Consider the following 19,934-nt stretch of genomic DNA (forward strand, 5'->3'; position numbering starts at 1 on the left):
AACTGTGATGAGTCGGAAATAGCAACATCCTATCACTCTCCTCCAGAGTGAACTATTGAACTACTCTATGTAGCAGGAGCAGGTCCCCAGAGAACCTACTGAACAGTGACTGTGTACAGTATGCATTAAAGCGCTGTCTGTTGCTGTTTAGGATATTGATTTTAAAACAAAACAATGGCACAGACAGACATCCGCCTCGATTTTTCCCTGGCCTCCAACCCTAAGACAAACTTTAAAGTTGTTATAACTCACCATTAGATGCTGTGAAATCTATTGCCACAGTGAAATTGATCTGTGTCCTGGAAGAGACAAAATAAAATAAAAATCAACAAAAGAGAGAAGACAACCAGTTTAATAATTAATGTGCTTTCACTTGCATGATTTGTGACACAATAGAAAAGAGAGCAACGTACAAATCATAAAATACAGCTACATTTTCATTCTATAGGAGTTTATTTTTTCATTGTCTTACACATATAGTAACACCATAAGAGCACAAAGAGCAGCCCTTTTAAATTTAGGGCATGATGTTCAACATATCCGCCTTCACCTTCTCAACGAGAGGCGGGAGACCAAGCTTGGTAACAAGCTATTACACCGATGGAGCACTTAAGAGCAAATCATAATCCAATTTTCCCTGCTGACGAAGCTTTCCCCTCTACATCTTGCTAATTTATGACAAAATGAGGCCTTAAGGGGCTTAAATGACAGCTACTCGTTATCTAGAAAAGTCACCAGAGAGAACAGGAAAAGAATGATGGTAGAATGAATGTGTTAAATATTCCCATTAACCTTTCAGCTTGGCGTGATCACTGAAATATTCCACAGGCCAACTGTGCAAATGTAATTAAAGTTAATTTTATTAATTAATTCAATTTTTTCTGAAAGGGGTAGCAAGTGGTTCATCTGTAAAAAGAATTACAAGTCCTCCGTCTAATTCCTTGTTTCTTTCTTTTTCCCGCTTTTTGAGCTTAAAATACATTTTTAGAGTTAAAGGGAAATTACTTTACACTTCCTAATGTGAACATTTTTGTTTATTTTTTTCTCCATTTCTGACTTTTAGGGCTCTTCGATAGAATGTTGTCATGATTTCTTTTAAAGAAAAAAAGGGCTACTTAAGTGTAGCTCCCTGCTGGTTATAAATAATGTAATCCAAATGATTTAGCTGACAAGTGGACTCTGAATGATAATCAATACAGGGAGATGTCTCCTCATTACATTCCAAGCATCATTCCCTCTTCTGCTAAGGGTAAGACAGAAAAATCAACAGCTGCTTGACACTTCTCCTCTCCTCAGATGAAGCAGACGTTTTGAATTATTTGAGTACCAAGAGTATTCTGGCCCTTTAATATTTATTATCATAAAAAGTAAAACATTAACTCTATTTATCATCAGAAAAAAGGCAGTGAAGATTTATTGATTTGTGCCTTCCCAATATTTTTTTTTTCATTTGGATTAATTGCTTAAACTAAATCTATTGCAACAACTATCTCACATTCATGCATGTAACAGAGTAAAGTTAGCAGGGCAGACTGATGACACAGTTTTCTGAAGTAAGGTCACTAAACCTTAATAATATTGTATCATAAATCAGACGAAGTCGAGAGCCGTCAGCAAAATCTGTCACATTTGTCACTTCTGCCACAGGACGTCGAAACCTCTGACAGCTTCCCCGCCGCGAAGAGGCGGCTGAGATCAAAGCAGGAGCCAGTCTGCCTGGGAAGTAGCACTTCACCTGAGAAATACTTAATATGTATGCCTCAGCCTCTAAAACTAGGCTTAGGTTCAACAGCCGGTGGCTCTTAAGAAGTGAGTTAAGCTTTATCTCTTTAAACTAGAGGTGGAACTTTAATACCAGAGAAAAATCCTGTTTTAAACCAGCAACCAAACTGAAAACAGCAAAAAAAAAAAAAAAAGATAGATCAAAAATCTTAGTATTTCAATATTTTCACTGAATGTTTACACATGGATTACATTTTCCTTCAATTTTTAATTAATAGTAGTGGTTGTTAGTATATAATCCTTATATTAAGATCTGATGAATATTAAGATCTGATGAATCTAATGTGTTACGGCTTCTGTCAGTTTTTTTACATCGTTGATTGATTTTTAGGTCAGAGTTTACTGTAAATGGCTGATTGGAAACCCAAACACATTTTCTACTCTGAATGTATTATTTTGAAATAAAAAATGTACTTATGTCTTTATCAGCCAACAATTAATACAAGTCAGAGGGCTCAGTTATTTCAACCTGGAGCGACTCACACAGAGACAAGTTGCAATTTGAAAATATAAAATCTATTTAGACAGGTAACGCAATCATAATCTTCAAGAAAACAGCTGATTGCGAGGACTCAACGACTCTCTGCCATCCCTTGCATTGAGTATCCATGCAGCGACAGTGGAGCGGAAAACTCCCTTTGAAAAGTAAGAAACCCCCAGCAGAACCAGGCTTAGTGTGAGCGGCCATCTGCCGAGGCAGACTGGGGTTCATTAGATAGAAGCAGATAAAGACATAAATGAAATTAGGTCTTTGGTGCTTGGGCCTCGGCGAAAGATTCTGATGCTGTGAATCAGCATACACCTGGATTAATAAAGGGATTAGAGTAGTTTTCCCCCAGATCCCGGACACTGGTGGTGGAATAAACCAGAGGATGAGTGGGACTGAGAATGAGGGAGGAGATTGGGTGGAGGTAGGTGAAAGTTTGCTGGCATGTGGGAGAGAGAAGCTGGGCCAGGGGTTTTAGCAAAATAATTGGATTTGGAGAAGGTGCGGCCCCCTGAGCTGATTGTCTGGACCTGAACACGGGACATCGCATGTGCTTGATAAGAACTGATAAGAATCTTCCAGATTAAATTTATGCTTAACTTAATTTCTGAAACACTTCTGAAGCACTTTACAAAATTTCATACTGGTACTACATAGTTGCACTCTACATATCCTTTGTAGGAAAGTAGAACTTTTTTAGCATGCTCAAAAAATATGTGGTTGCCCCACCAAGCTGAAAATGAAATCTCTCATGGTCAATTATATACAGTGAAAAGTGATACTGGTGTATTTTCCATTTATGCAGCACACTATCACATTCTTAATAAAGCACTAGGCAGGCGCTATGGCTGCATGACATGCTATAATAACTTATTTTAAAAGAACACTAATTTCTAGCATTCCTTCTACACTCTTGTATATGTATCCATTCACCTTTAAATATTCATTGGTTTCAGCATCTCTTATGATGTGATTTTGTTTCACTAATATGGCTTTAGATTAAATGTCAAGGCAGGAGCCATTTGAATGTCAGATTTTTTACATCAGACTCCCACACTTGCAATGTATGCTAACTTATCATCCATTTCATTCCTGATAAACAGTTTTTATACAAAATAAATAGTCAATACAGTTTGTAGTTCCACAAATACAGTACTTTAAGCACGTTTACAGGCTGACAAAAAAGCCTTTCACATCTTGTAAAGCTTTTTTAAAATGACCTTTTAATAAGGTATATTTTTATAAATAAGATTGTTAATGTTTAAGATTTTTAGCACATAAAAGTTTTATTCCTCATCTGCTAGATAGAAATGAAAAATTGTACGTAAAGCAGTATAATGCCCTGTCTTTACTAGAATACAGTTTAGGTAAAGACTCTCTTGATCTTCACTGATGCTATATAAAGAAAAATATGTCCATTATGTGTTTTTCTTTTTTCCAAATGTTCAAATAGTCCATTCCACTCACCCTCCCTTGATGTAATCTAGGAAGGTGAACTCTGACTCAACAGAGAATGAGAGAAGAGTCACCTGTGAGAAAAAAAAAGAGAAAGAATTGATTAAACCCACTGCCGTTGGTGTTTTCTTCCTAATACATCATCTGCCTTCACATATTGACTCAAATCAGGCCTTTGGATCAGGATGAAAGCAAACCGCCTTTTTAAATAATTGAATTATTTGCAATGCCAAAGGACAAGTTTGAAGAGCAGATTGGTTGGATTTCTACGTATTACTCACTGCAGCACTTTTGGGTAAACTGTGTGAAACATGGTGCCTCTAATGGTCGTTCATGCCAGTCATCTTTCTGATGTTTTTCAAGGTCTTCGGTTTTTTCCTCCGTTTTTTTTTTTTTTTTCAACAGCCAGTCAGATATAATTCACCCTCATTATTCTTTCATCTCCTCTCGTAATCCGTTTGCTGTCATGTTTCCGATGCCGTTATAAATCTGAGCAGATCAGTCAGTCATTCGTGTTTTTTAACAATACGAAAAAAAAATGTATTTCCTTTAAGAAGTACCAGTTGAATGATAATTTAAAAAGGGAACCATTGAATTTGCACAACAACATGAAAGAGAGGTAAACTTTCATATCTGGTATAGTGTCATACTCACTGTTCCTGAGTTAACATACTTCTTTTTCTTCATTTTCTTCTTCGTATTGATCACCTGAAAATAATAAATTGCATTAGATACAAGCAATATTCTTAAAGAGCTTCTAAACGCTTGATTACCAATTATTTATTAAGAACTTACTGACCTAAAAGTACATAAAGTTTGAATGAATTAATTACTTTTATTTGCAGACAATTAAGCTACATTACAAATAAAACTCATAATATGCAAGTAATGATTCATTTAACTGTGTTATACATATAATTTAGTGCTTATTATATATTATTAGAAAATGGTACAGAGACGTGAAACTTATCTTAATCAAACCCTCTACTAAGTACTACTGAGTGCATAACTTCAATAATCTTCACTAATCCTAGTTAACTACTGAATCCATACCACTCAGAATTCCTTTAAGTTGGAAAATAAATTAGTGTATGTAGATATGAACATTTTGTACATATTTACACCCATACAGTTATTACCCATTGCCCACACAACCACAACCACTGCAAAAATACATTTACACCTATGTATAGTGATTAAGATTTCAAGGCCCTTCTTCCATCTCATACTGTATGTTTTCAAGAAAACCAACTTATCATATACTTCCGCACTGCTTCAATTCAACACTGAATTAAAGCAATGTGGAGGAGAAACAAAATTATATGCTATCTGTTTTTTTTTTGATACCTTAAACTATGGCTGAAGCAGGGCTTTGGTGCTTTATGGTTTAGAGAAGCTTTAGCTTTAATAAGAACAATGTTTATAGTTTAGTCTGGACATGTTCTATATGAGGTTTCCAGCAGATCTTGTAGTCAATGAACACACCTAAGAATTGGATTTAATTTACTTGTCCCACCCCTAATCTATTATGATTTTCACATCTATCTTTTTTTCTGTATGCGTTTCAAATAACAGGAACTTACTTATCTCTGTTGTTGTTTTTTAGCTTATTCGCTTCTGGGTTTATATCATCCTAGAGTCGCAGTGAGCTGTCAATGTACAGAAAATATTCCTGCCGCCTGCAGAAAAAAGAAGCAGTAATGGTTTTATCTTTTTGTTTTATGGGCTTAAAATTAAACAGGTTGTTTGTGTTTTCTCTTTGGATGTAAATAATCAATAATAAGGGTTTAATAAGACATGTTTTTGGACATTTTTGGGGGGTTTGAGGGGTTTCTAACAAGCACAAAAACGACATGAATTGGGTGTAGCTGGAAACCTGCAGATAAGAAGTGATGTAGAAGATGGTGTTACACCATATAATGTTTGAGTGTTGCAAAAAGCAACATAGCATTAAGAAGGCACATCAAGGACAAAGGCAAACCAGAGGTAGAGGGCTCACTCTCCTATTATCAAAGCCTAATGTTTGGTAAAAGGATTTTTTCATGTCCTTTTTGTTAGCTATATCTTTATAACAGAGAAACAGAGGTAAGGTTTATGTTGACATCGACCAAAAGTAATAAGTTGTGCAACTGCAGGTTTGTAGAATTTAATTACTCCCTTGAAAAACCTTTAAATGTTCATGTTACAAGTACAAAGAAAATAATCACCTAAAGTTAATTAGCAGCTGCCTGAAGCAGCCCATAAACTGCCAGTTAAACATTCAGACTTGGCCAAAGGTTAAACAAACATCCTAGAAGTCTTTTGGGCAGCAGAGATGATATCAATGGTGTTTTAAGCTTGTGTTGGTAAACACAGACTGTTTCCAATATTAATGAGCACAAAGGTTTCGACCTTCTCATTACTATCGAAGCAGATCAGATGGTGTTTGTTGTTTAGTCTCTAATGCTCTGTTGCAAAGTCAAAAAAACAGCCATACTGAATAACTCTTTCAAGAATAAAAAGGAACAGAAACATGCATTTGCTGCACATTTAAAGTCCAAAACCTCTGAAATAGCCATGTGCACCATATTTAATTTTGGCCATAAAACAAGATGAAAAGTCTGAATGGAGGAGAGCAACACTGCCCCTCCCTCCCCTGTTGCTGCAAAGTGTCATTTGCTAAACCACTTTCCTTCTTTACAAGAGAAAAGTTGGTGTTTAAACACCTACTAATAACTCTTCCTAAAGAGTTAAAGATTAAGTTTATGTAGGAACAGAATACCCATGTATTTTTTCACGAGGCAATCTCTGTGCCTTTAATGAGAGACCACAGGATATCGTGGTGCCCCCTCCTCCATCTGCTACGGTACAGCTGTTGCTCAATAACGTCAAAGAGGTTATTAAATATTTGAGTGATTTAGTGATTTAGAAATATTTCCATTCCAAAAACACAGTCATTTATGGTATTGGAAGTAAAGGAGCATCATAAGGCTTATTAAGGTATTAAGTATTCCAATTTGTTTTGTTTGTAGATGATACAAATATTTTATACAGAGCTTATAGTAGCTCGAAGAAAATGTCATCCCAGGGATTAATTAGCTAAAACAAACATTGACTACAATATCTGCTGGGAGCCTGATATCAAACATGTCCAAATTAAACTATTTAGAACCGCTTTTCTTCATAAAGTAAACCATTTTCTGAATTATAAAGCACCACAGATTATTTACTGTTCACTGTTTTTACCTTACTAGAGCTACTGTGTAGAAGTCTGGGTTAACACCTACAGGACATCACTCAAAGCACTATGCACACTGCAGAAAAGAGCTGTCATTATCATTCATGAGGCCGGCTATCATGTCCACACTTATTACCATTATTTCATTCCTGGTTGCTTAGTTTCTCTGATTTGGTCAAATTTTAACCTCACTGTTAATGTATTTTAAACTAGAGAGACTCACACAAACAAAAGAAGCATTTAGAAAGATTTTATTGACATGAATGAAATAAGTTCTTTGGCACTCGGACCCCAGCAGAGGACATAATTATAAAGTCTCAGAATGGAAGACCCTGTATTCAAGGCAAGACAGACAGTGGGGTTACTTCAAAATGCATTTAGTAAAAACAGGCAGATCTGCAGTGGCTAGGGTTTTTTAGGACAGTAACCTCTGCAGGCTACATAGGTTAGTGACCATGATAATCTGACAGAGGGTGATTATGAAAGGAGTGAGTCACTAACCTGGTTTAACAGCTCAATCCATAGCCAGAGAACGAGGTGGGATCCAGCCAGTGGGCTGCCAACAAGGTGCCGCCCAGAGTGTCCAAAATTCTGCAGCCCTGGAGAACATGCAGGAGTCCGAAGCTAGGCCAGGCACACCGATCAGAATAGGAACATGCAAGCTCATAGGTCCAGGGGTCTGAAGCCAAGTAAGGCAAACAGATCAGGTAAAGGCAGGCTCAGAGATCCAGGATTCCAAAGCCAGGTCAGGCAAACAGATCAAAACAGAAACAGGGAGGCTCAGAGATCCAGGGGTCCAAAGACAGGTCAGGTAAACCATTCAGATGGGAACGGGCAGGCTTAGTACGTATTTGAGAGGCAGAACAGGATCAGGTAATCAGAAAAAGTAAGATAATGCTAAGTACACTCTCACGACTGAGATCAGACAGGAACAGGCAGGCTCAGTGGTCGAGAGGCATAACAGGTCAGGATCAGGTAATCAGAAATAATAAGGTACGCTAACACTCTCACCACTGAGAACGAACAGGAAGAGGCAGGCTCAGTATTTGAGAGGTAGAACAGGTCAGGGTCAGGAAATCAGAGACACCAAGGTACTAAAAACACTCTCAACACTAGCTAGAGGAAGCAAGAGTTATCTGACTCTGATGACTGGATGCAAATGCCTTAAATAGAGGCAGGAACAGGTTGATCAGATGAGAGGTTATGAGCAACCGGACAGAGTTACATAGGTGAATTGAATGAATAATTAAACCAGTCATCAGTGCAAAGATCATGACAATAATAGGAAGAACAATACAGAGGAAGAGAACCACTAAGGTTGTGCTAAAGTAAGAAGAGAAGGGCTAAGAATTTATACTGAGCGAAGAAACGCGCTGATGTTGCACATGGTGGTGAGGTGCTCTGATGATGTGCATCATTGGGATGCACTGGTGATGCGCAGAGGTCAAAAGGCGCTGATGATATGCAGAGTGGTGAAAAGCAATGGTGAGGCCCTCGGAGGGCCTGAGATGAAATGCTATGATGCTGCGCCAAGAGGACAGATGCGCCAATTATTGGCCAGGAGGAAAGGTGCACTGAAGCTGTGCCCACAGGATGAAAGGAAAGGTCTGAGATGAAAAATGTGCTGATGATGAGCAGAGAGGAGAGAGGACTGATGCACAGAGAGGGCAGGTGCGCTAATGATGCAACAAGAGGGCAGGTGTGCTGTAGCTGCGCTGAGATGACAGAGGCACTGATGATGCGTAAAAAGGACAGATGCGCTGATAATGTGCTAAGAGGACAGATGTGCTAAGAGAACAGGTGCACTGCAGGTGCACTGAGAGGACAGATGCTCTGATGATGCACGGAAAGGACAAATGAGCTAATGATGCACTGAGAGGACAGATGTGCTAAGAGGACAGGTGTGTTGAAGTTGCCCTGAGAGGACAGATGTGCTGATGATGCGTGAAAAGGACAGATGCGCTTATGATTTGCTGAGAGGACACATGCACTGACGCTGTGCTGATAGGACAGATGTGCTGAAGCTGAGCCGAGAGGAAAGATTTGGTGACACAGCACTGATAGGACAGATGCCCTGAGAGGACAGGTGTACTGAAGCTGTGCTGAGCTTGTCCTCTTGGCACAGCTTCAATGAGCTGCGATGGTGACCTGTTGAGAAGTGTGATGCAATAGGGAGATGTGGGGCTCTAGTGAAGTGCTGGCTAGTGAGTGCATGCAAGGGTATCTACAATGATATGAAATTACAAGAATGTCAAGGCTCGAACAAGGGAGAACAAAATTATAGAGGCTTCCCACCAGTCATTTGCTGAACGCATTTGCGTAGATGCTAAGTGAGCAATAACCTTCTGCGAAGATTGTAATCCTAAGAAATCAGCGGGTGAGCTTTTGGTATGAAGATGTTGATGATGATGATTTGAGTGGCAGTGGACAGAACTGTGCCTATTATAAATGTAGGGCATGAAACAGACTGAGCGGAAGATAATAAGAGCTGGAAATCCTTTCACATTTTTGAGGAATCATAAGAAAGAGTTCTGGTATGATGAAGAGATTGCTGAAGAAGGCAAATCTTGTTGGGTTTAGACCAAACTGAAATATGTAGCGAAGGGGCTGTTTTATTAGCAAAGATACAAGTAATAGGCCTTTTCCTTTGGTATGATTCGGTTGGAGATTGGAGTACTTGGGTAAACATGAGATTGAAGAAGCTAAGGCTTACTGAAAATGTTACTTCCCTGAGAAGTCATGAGGTTAAAGGGGAAGTATGGGAGAGATTAAACTACTTTAATAAAATGAACCAAGAAGGATAGCAATGAACTTTCTTCCAGTTGAAGAATGATTCTTTGAGATATCCTAGAGAACCTGAATGGTTTCATTGAAAGCTTGGGACACTGACTGGGGATAGAAGGGTCAGAATTGGCAACGACGAAGCAAGTACATATCCCGGAAAACTTGAGAATGGAGTCACGTACTTATAAAACTGAAGTGGATCAATTGAGAGAAAAACAATGACAAGCAAGGGGATTCCATCTGTGGGTTGGCTGGACCTGAAATGGTAGATTGAAGAATTCTCAGTGAGGAAGCTGAGATCTGAGTGCTCATGTTGGCCATTGGCAGATGCTGTTCCTAGGACATCTTCAATGGGTCATGGTAGTAAAGCAGCAGATCGTTCTTCGCAATATTGAAAAATGTTCCCAACGTCTGTGCCTACAGCCTTAACCTAAGCATCTTAATTAGAGAAATACTTTGAGTTTCCAACTTTAGTTTTGCCTGGAATAGTGAATGTGTATGAGAATGTACACTCCTCTCGATAAAGAATTGTGTGAAGAAGCAAGGAACAAGTTCTAGAGGGAACATTGGAGGTTTGGATAAATACATCTCACCTGTGGAGAATCAGTAACGGACCTTTGACAAGCTTAAGGTAGATGGGAGAATTCTAGCCTCATCACGAAAAAAGGTTTGAGTGGAAGACGGAGGAGGTGCAGGTGAGGCAGAGACAGGAGTCGTGGATTCCGGCAGGTAAGCAGAGAGATGAGGCGGAGTGGTTAAGCTTGTCCATGGGGGTGATGAGTGAGGAGGAGAGGAGACTAATGATGTCTGGCGAGTCTAGGCCGGATGAACTCGTGGAGGAGCTGAAGTCGAAGTGGGTGGAAGGCGGAGATGTAGAGCAGATTTAAATCATATGTGATAACAGGTGTTACAACTGAAGGTCGGCAGATGCACTCAAAGTTCGGCTGATGTGCTAAATGGGGAAGCTGGGCCTTTGTCTTGATGGAGAGCATCTTGGAAAAAAAGCTATGGAGAGGGTGCGGTCCATCGTCAATTCAGTGAAGCTTGAGCAAGGCACGACAGCAGGAGTTCCATTTGAAGCTGAGAAAGAGTCTTTCATGTTGAAGGTTTTGCTTTAGCTTCATAAAGCGAAGAACAAACAAAGACCACTCAGCATATCATTTCTTTTTCTTGAGCGAGGTAGGATATATTTATGGTGTCAAAGTATAGAAAAGACTCATTGTTGAATTAAAGCAATGTCTAAGCATTAGACTATTTAGGAAAAGGATCAAACTGGTTTTCTTTAGTAGATACGAGATGGAAGAAGGGCGGTGAGCATCGATGGGTACGCTCAGTCACTAAAAATGGGTGTATACATAGTTTTGCAAAGGATGTGGTCGTGTGAAGTATCAGTATTAATTGTTCAATGTGTACATAAATTAATTTGTCTATGTAGGTACATTAATTAATTATTTATTTTTTCACTCAATGTATTTTTGGAGTCGTTTGGATTCATTAGTAAATTAGAAATCAGAAAAGTGGACAAAATGAAGGAGGAGGGAACTTAAATAAGTTATTTACATATATCATTAATTCTATATATTTTTTTGTATTTGTATTTCCTATCTTTTCTTGATTGTCAGAAACTAAGTTACTTATTCATTCATTAGTTTATAAATGTATTCTGTGGGAAGACAAAAATTGTATAAATGTTAAAAGGTGCATTATGTTCCCAAAAGTAAACACTGTAAATTCTGTTTCATTTTCAGAGAACACAAAATGTTAGAATGTTTATTTAATGTCTATATAAATGCACTGATACAATGAATATGTGCTCAAGGTTAAAATTTTAAACCAACATAAGTTAAAAAAAGAAGCAACCTAAACGCATCTATCTATCTATCTATCTATCTATCTATCTATCTATCTATCTATCTATCTATCTATCTATCTATCTATCTATCTATCTATCTATCTATCTATCTATCTATCTATCTATCTATCTATCTATCTATCTATCTATATATACTTGTCGGAAATACTAATGAAGGATAGATTTCAGAAAATTCATACTTAAGTGTCAAGGTGAAATAAATCGTTGAATGAAATAGGTTTAATGCGCACGACTAACATTTAGCTGCCTTCTTGCTAATGAACAAAAGAGAAATGCCAATTCCGACACCAAAGATGTCTCAGCTCATTACCCCGATTTTCAATGGCTGCCGGGCGTGAAAATGACAGCCCCTAATTTACCACAGAGGGATGGCAATTTGTCTGACACACCAAACAATCTGCTGATGCAAAAACTAAAGGGCCTTTCAGTGTCACTGGGAGGTAAAGAAGAATCAAATGTAGAACATAATGGGTCTGACATCGAAAAGACAGGTATTTGTCTTCCACTGAAGGCCACCAAACCACAGGGGCCTGTAGGCATAGACAGTTCCTTTATTTGTCATAAGACTCTGACTTTTAATTGTGTCAGTCAAGGATTTCAGCACCTTTAGGATGGCAGATATCAAACAATGCTTAAAGAGTTGTTGTTATAAAAATATCACATTTTGTGAGAAAATGTCAGAGGTGTAGTAACAGTGTTTTTGTGTTTAAAAAAAACATGATAATCATAGCTTTTACTTATTCATACGTTGTGGTTAAATCTGGGATTTTTAGCTAGTTTGTATCCTAAGCTGTCGATTGAGAAAACAAGAATCAAATAAATCCTTAAATTGTTCGTCTAGTATTCTTGCTTTATCTTGCTGCACAATAGTTCAATTTATATGCACCTGAGTACCATAAGCATGCGATCTTAAGGACAAAACGACAGAAGAGACAAAGTAAATCCAGTTTGATTGATTGTATATCAGCTCAAGGAAACCAGAATGAAATTGAAGAACCCTAACCTGTAAAAGAGTTACAGGATTATTTTTATGATTCCCCTCTGAGAGACTGTTTCATTATATATACACTTCTGTTCAATTTATTTATTTGGTTATTTATTTATCTACTAATATTAAAGTGTCCATGTAGACAAAAGAATATTTTTTGCAAAGCATTGTAAGATGGTTGTCAAATGATAGACGAGTCAACCACATTATTTACTCGATCCAGGTATCGTCCACACTGGAATTCCATCTTTTAGGAGCGAACAGACATGCTGGTGAATGGAAGAGAACTTGAAGATTACTCACCTCGTACACGTTGAATTGACTCTGCCCTCGAGCTAGCTCTCTATAGCTGGTAGTGAAATCCCCAATGAAGTCATGGCTAGGGAAAAGAAAGTGTGAACCAAACAAAAAGTCAGAAACCTCAGAAAAGGAGTTTTGGGGCAAAAACAAAACAAACTTTAACCCCATAAGTATTTATACTGAACAGAGAGGCTTTTTGCAATAATGTCAAAACATGTTGTGTTGTTGCAGAGAATTGTATGTGAACTTGATAAACAAGTGTTTTCAATCACCTGCCATCCCGGTCCCAGTCATACACCTCTACTTTGATTGTTCTGTGCAAAGAAAAAAATACTCAAGTTAGGAAAACTTTGCACATGGTTGTCCCTTAGCAACACCTTTAAAGGCCAATCGTTATGACCCTCAAATTTATATAAAAACAATAATAATACTCATAATTATCAGAAACATATTTTTTTGACCAAATGATTCCTTTGCAAGTAGAGTGGTTTCCTTTTTAAGAACCCTTTAAAGTTTTATATTTTTGCTACATTACAGCCCATAAAACATGTATATATTTGAGATGTTATGTTATAATTTGGATCGAAAAAATAAATATATGGCTTCTAATATATGTAAAGAAAAAGTTGTATTCAGCTCACTTTACCCTACTGTAAAATGCCATAAAAAAAATACAGCTCCATCAGATGCCTTGAGAAGTCGAAACAGAGACCCCTTATAGTGAGGAAAATAAGCAATTGAACACCATGCTATTTTCCCAGATCCCCTAAATATAAATCATGGAGGGGTCTGAAATTATGAACATAGTTGCATGTCCACTGTCAGAGACATAATCTGTAAAAAAAAAAAAAATAAATAAAAAAATAAAAAATCACGAAATCACAATGTATGTTTTTTTTAAACTATTTTTTCGTTTGATACAGCTGCAAATAGGTATTTGAACACCTGAGAAAATCAATGTTAATATTTGGTACAGAGGCCTTTGTTTGCAAATACAAAAGTCAAACGTTTCTTGATTTTTTTTCACCAGGTTTGCACACACTGCAGGAGAGATTTTGGCCCACTCCTCCACACAGACCTTCTCTAAATCAGTCAGGATTCTGGGCTCTTTTCACAGTGGACATGCACCTACAATGATAATTTTCAGACCCCTCAATGATTTCTCAGTGGGAGAACTTGCAAAATAGCAGGGTGTTCAAACACTTATTTTCCTCACTGTAAGTTAACATTAATCTTACGGCCCCATAACATCCACCAGGGAAACATGGAGGCTTAAACATCATACAAACAGTAACACTTTGGGAAGTTGTCTCTTTAAATAGATAGGCCTTCAAGAAAATTTAGTTTGTTTTTAAAACATTGCTTTAAACATCACTTAAACCAAATATGGATGCTGTTCTTGTTTAGTTTGCTGCTGGCTCAGTGTGATTTGTGTAATTCAACTACAAATTGGCTTTAAGTTCCAGCACAGCCCTTTGCTTTCTTGTGCAGGCAGCGTTAGAAATCCAGTTGACTATAATGGTTGCAAGCAGTGTAAATTGGAGGATACTTTGAGGTAAAATGAGCCAGTGCACTGACTACACGCTTGTCCACTTTATCAGGCTGGAGTTATTTTTCTAGAGGTTCGGGATTGTCTTTGTGAAGCTATATTTCAAGTTAAAGGTTGTTTTAAAAAGTACTAATTTAGAAAGTCGCAACAGAAATTCACCTAACTCTTGTTATTTGGAAAAGAAATAATCTCTGTCATGAAATCTCTTTACTATGAAAGAATTCTTTAAGGAGATAAAATAAAGAATTGTCTGCTCACTAATATATTATGCTGTTAAAGCTTTTCTATTCAACAAAGACACACCAGTCTCTGAAACAATTCTTTAAAGGGATTTTATAATTTGATAGTATTTCATGTAAAGCTGCATGGTGCAGCTGTTAGAAGAAGGTTAGGTGCAGGTTTTATCATGGTGGAAAAGAGAACTTTTACAAAGCTTTTGCACCAATGCAAAATCAGAACCTGCAGCACATGTTGGCTTCCACCATACAAAACCCACACACTTGCATTTTACACAAACGAAGCAGAAAGTGTTCCTGCAGAGATAAAAAAAAAAGTCAAAAACTTTCCTTGGCACTTTCATTCTATAGTCACATTGATCCCACCCCTACCTCCCTTCTCTCTTCTTCCATCTTACCCAAGCACCGACACCTTCCAGGTCCAAAGGAACCTCAATCAAGCAATACATCATAGAAGCTTTCCTGCTACTGAGGTACTGAGATACGCCTGTTAGAATCCCAACTTCCTCCCTACCATCTGCCCCATGCTGATTCACAGCGTAGGTTTATTCTTTTGAAGGTGTGAGCTAGAGATAAAATCGGCTTGTCATCCCGCAACATACATGGCCCTTCTCCACCAATGAGGAAAAGAACACACAGAGAAAGAGACAGCAGGAAGGAAGTAAAAAAAGAACAGACTTTAACAAGCTCTAATAACAGGAGCAAACTGAGAACAGATATTGACGTTTAACGACACTCTGTGATATTTTAACGAAGGACATAGATACTGCTCTCATGTAAACTCAAATCATCTGACAAACGTTACTGTTTTTTATTTCTTATCTTATCTTACAGCTGTGTAGAAGTACTCTGGAGCTTATTTCCTCTAGTGGTCCTTCTAGAACAACATATACTTGAAAGCTGATCCACCAGAGATATTCTCCTTTGAAATTTTGAAGTATTTCTTTTCAAATATTTTTAATTTATTAATCATGAATGGAATTCAGTCAAACGCAACAAAAATGATCCATCTTCACCTGTGGTTTCTTTTCTTCATAGTGAAAACTTGTACCAGCTGCTTTTAAGATGAGTAATTCTCCAAGTAGAGTTCACAGTAGAGCAAAAAACTGACACAGAACGTACTCTTTCCCAGTGTTGTATAGTAACAAAGTAAAAATACTTCACTACTGCACTTAAGTATATTTTGGAGTCCTTTATACTTTCCTCGAGTAAAGATTCTTTGACAAATTTCAAGTTGACTTCACTATATTTCCAAACTTAATTGCATACTTTTACTCTGATACATTTTCAATGTTTGGTTTAGTTACTCGGTAAAAAAAAGCGAGTGTGAGAGAAATGCAAATGTTTTGACCCCACCTACTGATTGACTGCGACAAATTCGGTACTTGCCTGGGCTTGTCCATTCCCACCAATAGGTACACCTGTTTCGCTTCTCCCATTAAACACAAAGCCAGTGTCGCTATTTGCGGCAGCCACATGGAAGAGGAGACGGAGACAACGACAGCGACTTCAACAATGTTGAACTTGGCTACAAGGGAACCACCAGTTGGTGGTGAGAACCCATGGTCGTAGCCTTATTTAAACACAATGTACTCTTTCATGGGTGTTAAAGATTCTTTGTACCGCATTAAGTGTCTTTTATTCCTGCCCAAAGACGTGGAAATTCTATCTCACAAAAACTCCCCGTGCAACTCAAAGAAACACATTGAGGTATTTTCTTATGAAATTGTAATAATCCTAATCTTTCAGTAAGTAAAACTTGGTCACTCTGCACTACTGTGAAAGCTTGAGCATAACGTAGCAGGTTTACACACTCCCTGGTGTATACTAAATTTTGCCTGCACTTGGTTGAGATCACTTTTAAAGTGTATAGTATAGTATAGTATGACCTTACTTGAAAAAGGAAAACTGAAGGCTTACAAGAAGGTTGTATTTTCTGTCTAAACTTGGTCTGAATTTCTCCTGCAATTGGTTGTGTATATTATTGAAATGAATATGACCTTCGTCAAGTTTAACAACATATGATAAATGTAATTTAAACTGCATATGTTTCACTTTTTACCGATACTTTTCATTACATTACTGGAGTACATCTATTTTTACAGTAATTCTCATGCTTACTGTAAGTACAAGACATTTCAGATACTTTAAGACTTTAACTCAAGTAAAATTAAAGTCAGTGACTTTGACTTTTACTAAAGTCATATTTTGGAGAGGTACTTATACATTACTTTCTGACTAAATCATGCAACACTTTGAATAACATCCAGCTTCCTTTGTATCCTTTCCACTCTCATGTGTATTAAACTTAAACAGGGTATGTGACATATTAGATTTCTTAATTTCTTCAGCAACAAAGAAAATATATGTCTTTGTTGTATTTGATCTGTACCTCCTTTTAGCTCTTTCTTCTTCGTCTTGCTTTAAACCTAATCATCCCCTGCCTCCTCTTGATTAATAGAACAAAAGCAAATGATTTTATGTTTTTTTTTTTTTTTTTGATGGACCATCTGCCTAATCACTGAGTCATGCTGGTTATGACCTCCTTCCTCAATTAAAGCTGAAGGTGGATTTGTGTTTCATCCATTTTTGTGAAGTTGGCCATATGTTAAATTAAATCTATGATTAACTTATTTGCTTTAGAGAATCAGATCTTACGTTTTAATCCTATCTAAAGCAGAAATTAAAACATTTCTGTATAACAGTGTATTTATTTGGATTCATCCTTATATAAACACATGAATTAGACACTATTTAAATAGACTATCCTTAAATCTCACAGTAGTCCACGTTCTACACAGAGCAAACACATAAAAGCAAAGGGAAAAAAAATGTTAATGAAAGTAAATAATTTTTAGCGTTTTTTTTTTTTTTTTCCGTATTTTATGTTAGTAACAGCCATGAATTGTGATGTTTTATGTTGGTAATTTATGCAACTGTACTGAAAATATTCTAAACTTCCCCATGAGTTTATCTATAATTGTTCGACTTGGTCTTCATGATGCTGCAATCTTTACAGAACAGGTCTATTTATACTAAGATTAACTTTCACTTAGCTGGACTCTGTTTACGAGTCAGCTTAAATGTGAGATGCTCAAATATCCGGCTATCAGGCTTCTTTTGTCATGATCTTGGCACTGATAACTGGCTGGATTAATCAGTACATACATCTGCCTAACTCCGCCTGTTTTCTCAGTACTGTTCATCTGATCCACCTGCTCCAGTCTCTGTTTAACCAGCCTTCTAACCAGTCATCAGTGCCACGTTATTCTCGAGCTAGTAGTGAGAGGGCTTCAGTGTTACTGTACCTTAGTGTTTCCGATTACCTGATACTGACCCATTCTGCCTCTCAATCACTGCCTGTTCAATCTGACTGTTTGACTGACCTGTCCTTCAACTCCTGCTGGATTCTGCCAGTTTACAGAACTTGGAACTGATTCCTGACACCTTCCTTTGATTTCCCTTCGGAACCTCTTCGGACGTCTGATCTCCTGGTTCTGACTCATGAACAGGTTCTCTGCCCTGACTTTGGCTTTGCCCTCTGGATCTTTCTGCCCTCCTTCGTCTGCCCGGATCTACTCTCCTGTTTGTTGTACTTCCTTCTGGGCTGCAGCGTCTGGGACACTCTGGGCGGCACCCAGAGTGTCTTGTTTGCAGTCGACCAGCTGGATTCTACCTTGTTTTATAGGCATAGACTAAACTATAGAACCAGGTTATGGACTCATGTCAATCATCCTGCATCAGATTAATGTGATCATTAACCTGAGTTTTCCTCCTGCAGAGGTTACTGCCTTAGACGTCTTTGCTATTACTACAGATCCGCAGTTTTTAAATAAATGCTTTTGGATTATCAGACTGTCTGTCTGCCTTGAATACTGGGACCCCTGTTCTAAGCCGTGACATCTTTTGAAACTTTAACTATGGAGGAGGAATCTGGAAAAAGAGGGAGAGTTTACAAAGGCCTGACAGAATGTTGATGTGCAAAGCTTTTTATCCGTAACAAAATTGTGTATCAATTTTTTTCATTCACTTTAGCATACTGCATTACTTTGCATTTCTTCTATCATACCAGCTCCCTATAAATACTTTGAAGTTATGAGAGCAGCAACACATCCACTTAATAGAAAGTCTTTGGACCCATTTTTAATTACTCACAAGGGGAACAAATCTAAACGAAAGTCGGTCAATACATTTAATCATATAACCTAGCAAATACAGGACGTTTTTTCATATCTGCACAAATTTCAAACCTCTATTAGCGGTATTGTTGAGGGTATTTACAGACTTTAAGACACGTAGGCTGGTTCAGTAAGAGCCATGACATTTTATTTATTCAGTGCGTGGGTATGTGAGCATTTCAAGCATTTTAAGCATGTTTGCTTGGCACAGGAGCATTTTAGGAGGAGCCTTTCATGTCCTTATATAATATATATATAATTGGCTCCGAGAAGTAAAAAAAAATAAAAGAACTCAAAGCTCATGTGTGATTCAGCACCAGACAAGTTTCATTCAACTTTACCAAGGCTCCATATTTACTAATTGTGGAAAACCCACATATCCGTAAAGCAAATATCTCTGTTTGTAAATTTAGCTAAGCTTTCTTTTTCACACACCAGTTTCTTAGCAGTTTCCATAATTCGAGTTTGACTGCAGACAAAACAAGATAAGTCAGACACCTTTGAGAGAGAGGAAGTGAGACCAAGATTGAATATTCCTTGTGAAATATTTGCCCCCATAAACCAATCTGTCTGTCACTCTCTTCTTTCATCTATCCTCAAAGTTCCTTCAAGATTTATCTCATTTTTTTCACACCACTGTCTTTTTAAATTAGAAATGTGGAGATAAGCTTTGAGGAAAGTGAATTCTTATCATCTTTGACTAAACAAGTTTGCATTAATTATGTGCCTGCTGGGAAAGAACCAACACAGCATTATTTTTGTTTTTAGATTCTGTGTTTATGGTATTTTCAATAGTGTGCTAAAAACAAATCAATAATTAATATTTATCTGCTGAGCATTTAGCCTATTTAGGCAAGCACTTCTTAGTCACCTTAAATACACTGCCTTGAGACTATATTCATAAGCATTCAACCTTTTATTCTATTTTATGCTATGTCGCTCTATGTGCAAACTTTAACAAATCCTTCGGATAACTTTGGGTTTCGGTCAATATTAGGCAGTCCGATCTTAAATGGGAAGAAAATTATTTAATTATGTATTTCTTTTTCTAAAGCACAATCTAAAAATTATATGTCTTGCTCTGT

At 37.5% G+C, this 19,934-nt stretch overlaps 1 protein-coding gene across 3 annotated transcripts in view; it reads right to left on the reverse strand.

The window, feature by feature from the left end:
• The window catches only part of cpne5b (copine Vb), a 210,091-nt gene that overhangs the window by 32,320 nt on the left and 157,837 nt on the right, over window positions 1–19,934 (reverse strand). For all 3 annotated transcript variants that reach the window (XM_038298082.1, XM_038298080.1, XM_038298081.1), the window contains 5 exons: window positions 13,159–13,200; window positions 12,890–12,965; window positions 4,379–4,432; window positions 3,737–3,798; window positions 253–299 (listed from right to left, as the gene is read on the reverse strand). In XM_038298082.1, the coding sequence (XP_038154010.1) occupies window positions 253–299; window positions 3,737–3,798; window positions 4,379–4,432; window positions 12,890–12,965; window positions 13,159–13,200 (281 nt within the window). The remainder of the gene's footprint in view (window positions 1–252; window positions 300–3,736; window positions 3,799–4,378; window positions 4,433–12,889; window positions 12,966–13,158; window positions 13,201–19,934) is intronic.

This window comes from Cyprinodon tularosa, unplaced genomic scaffold, assembly GCF_016077235.1.
Source record: "Cyprinodon tularosa strain WSP-4 unplaced genomic scaffold, ASM1607723v1 ctg40, whole genome shotgun sequence".
Taxonomy (NCBI): Eukaryota; Metazoa; Chordata; class Actinopteri; order Cyprinodontiformes; family Cyprinodontidae; genus Cyprinodon; species Cyprinodon tularosa.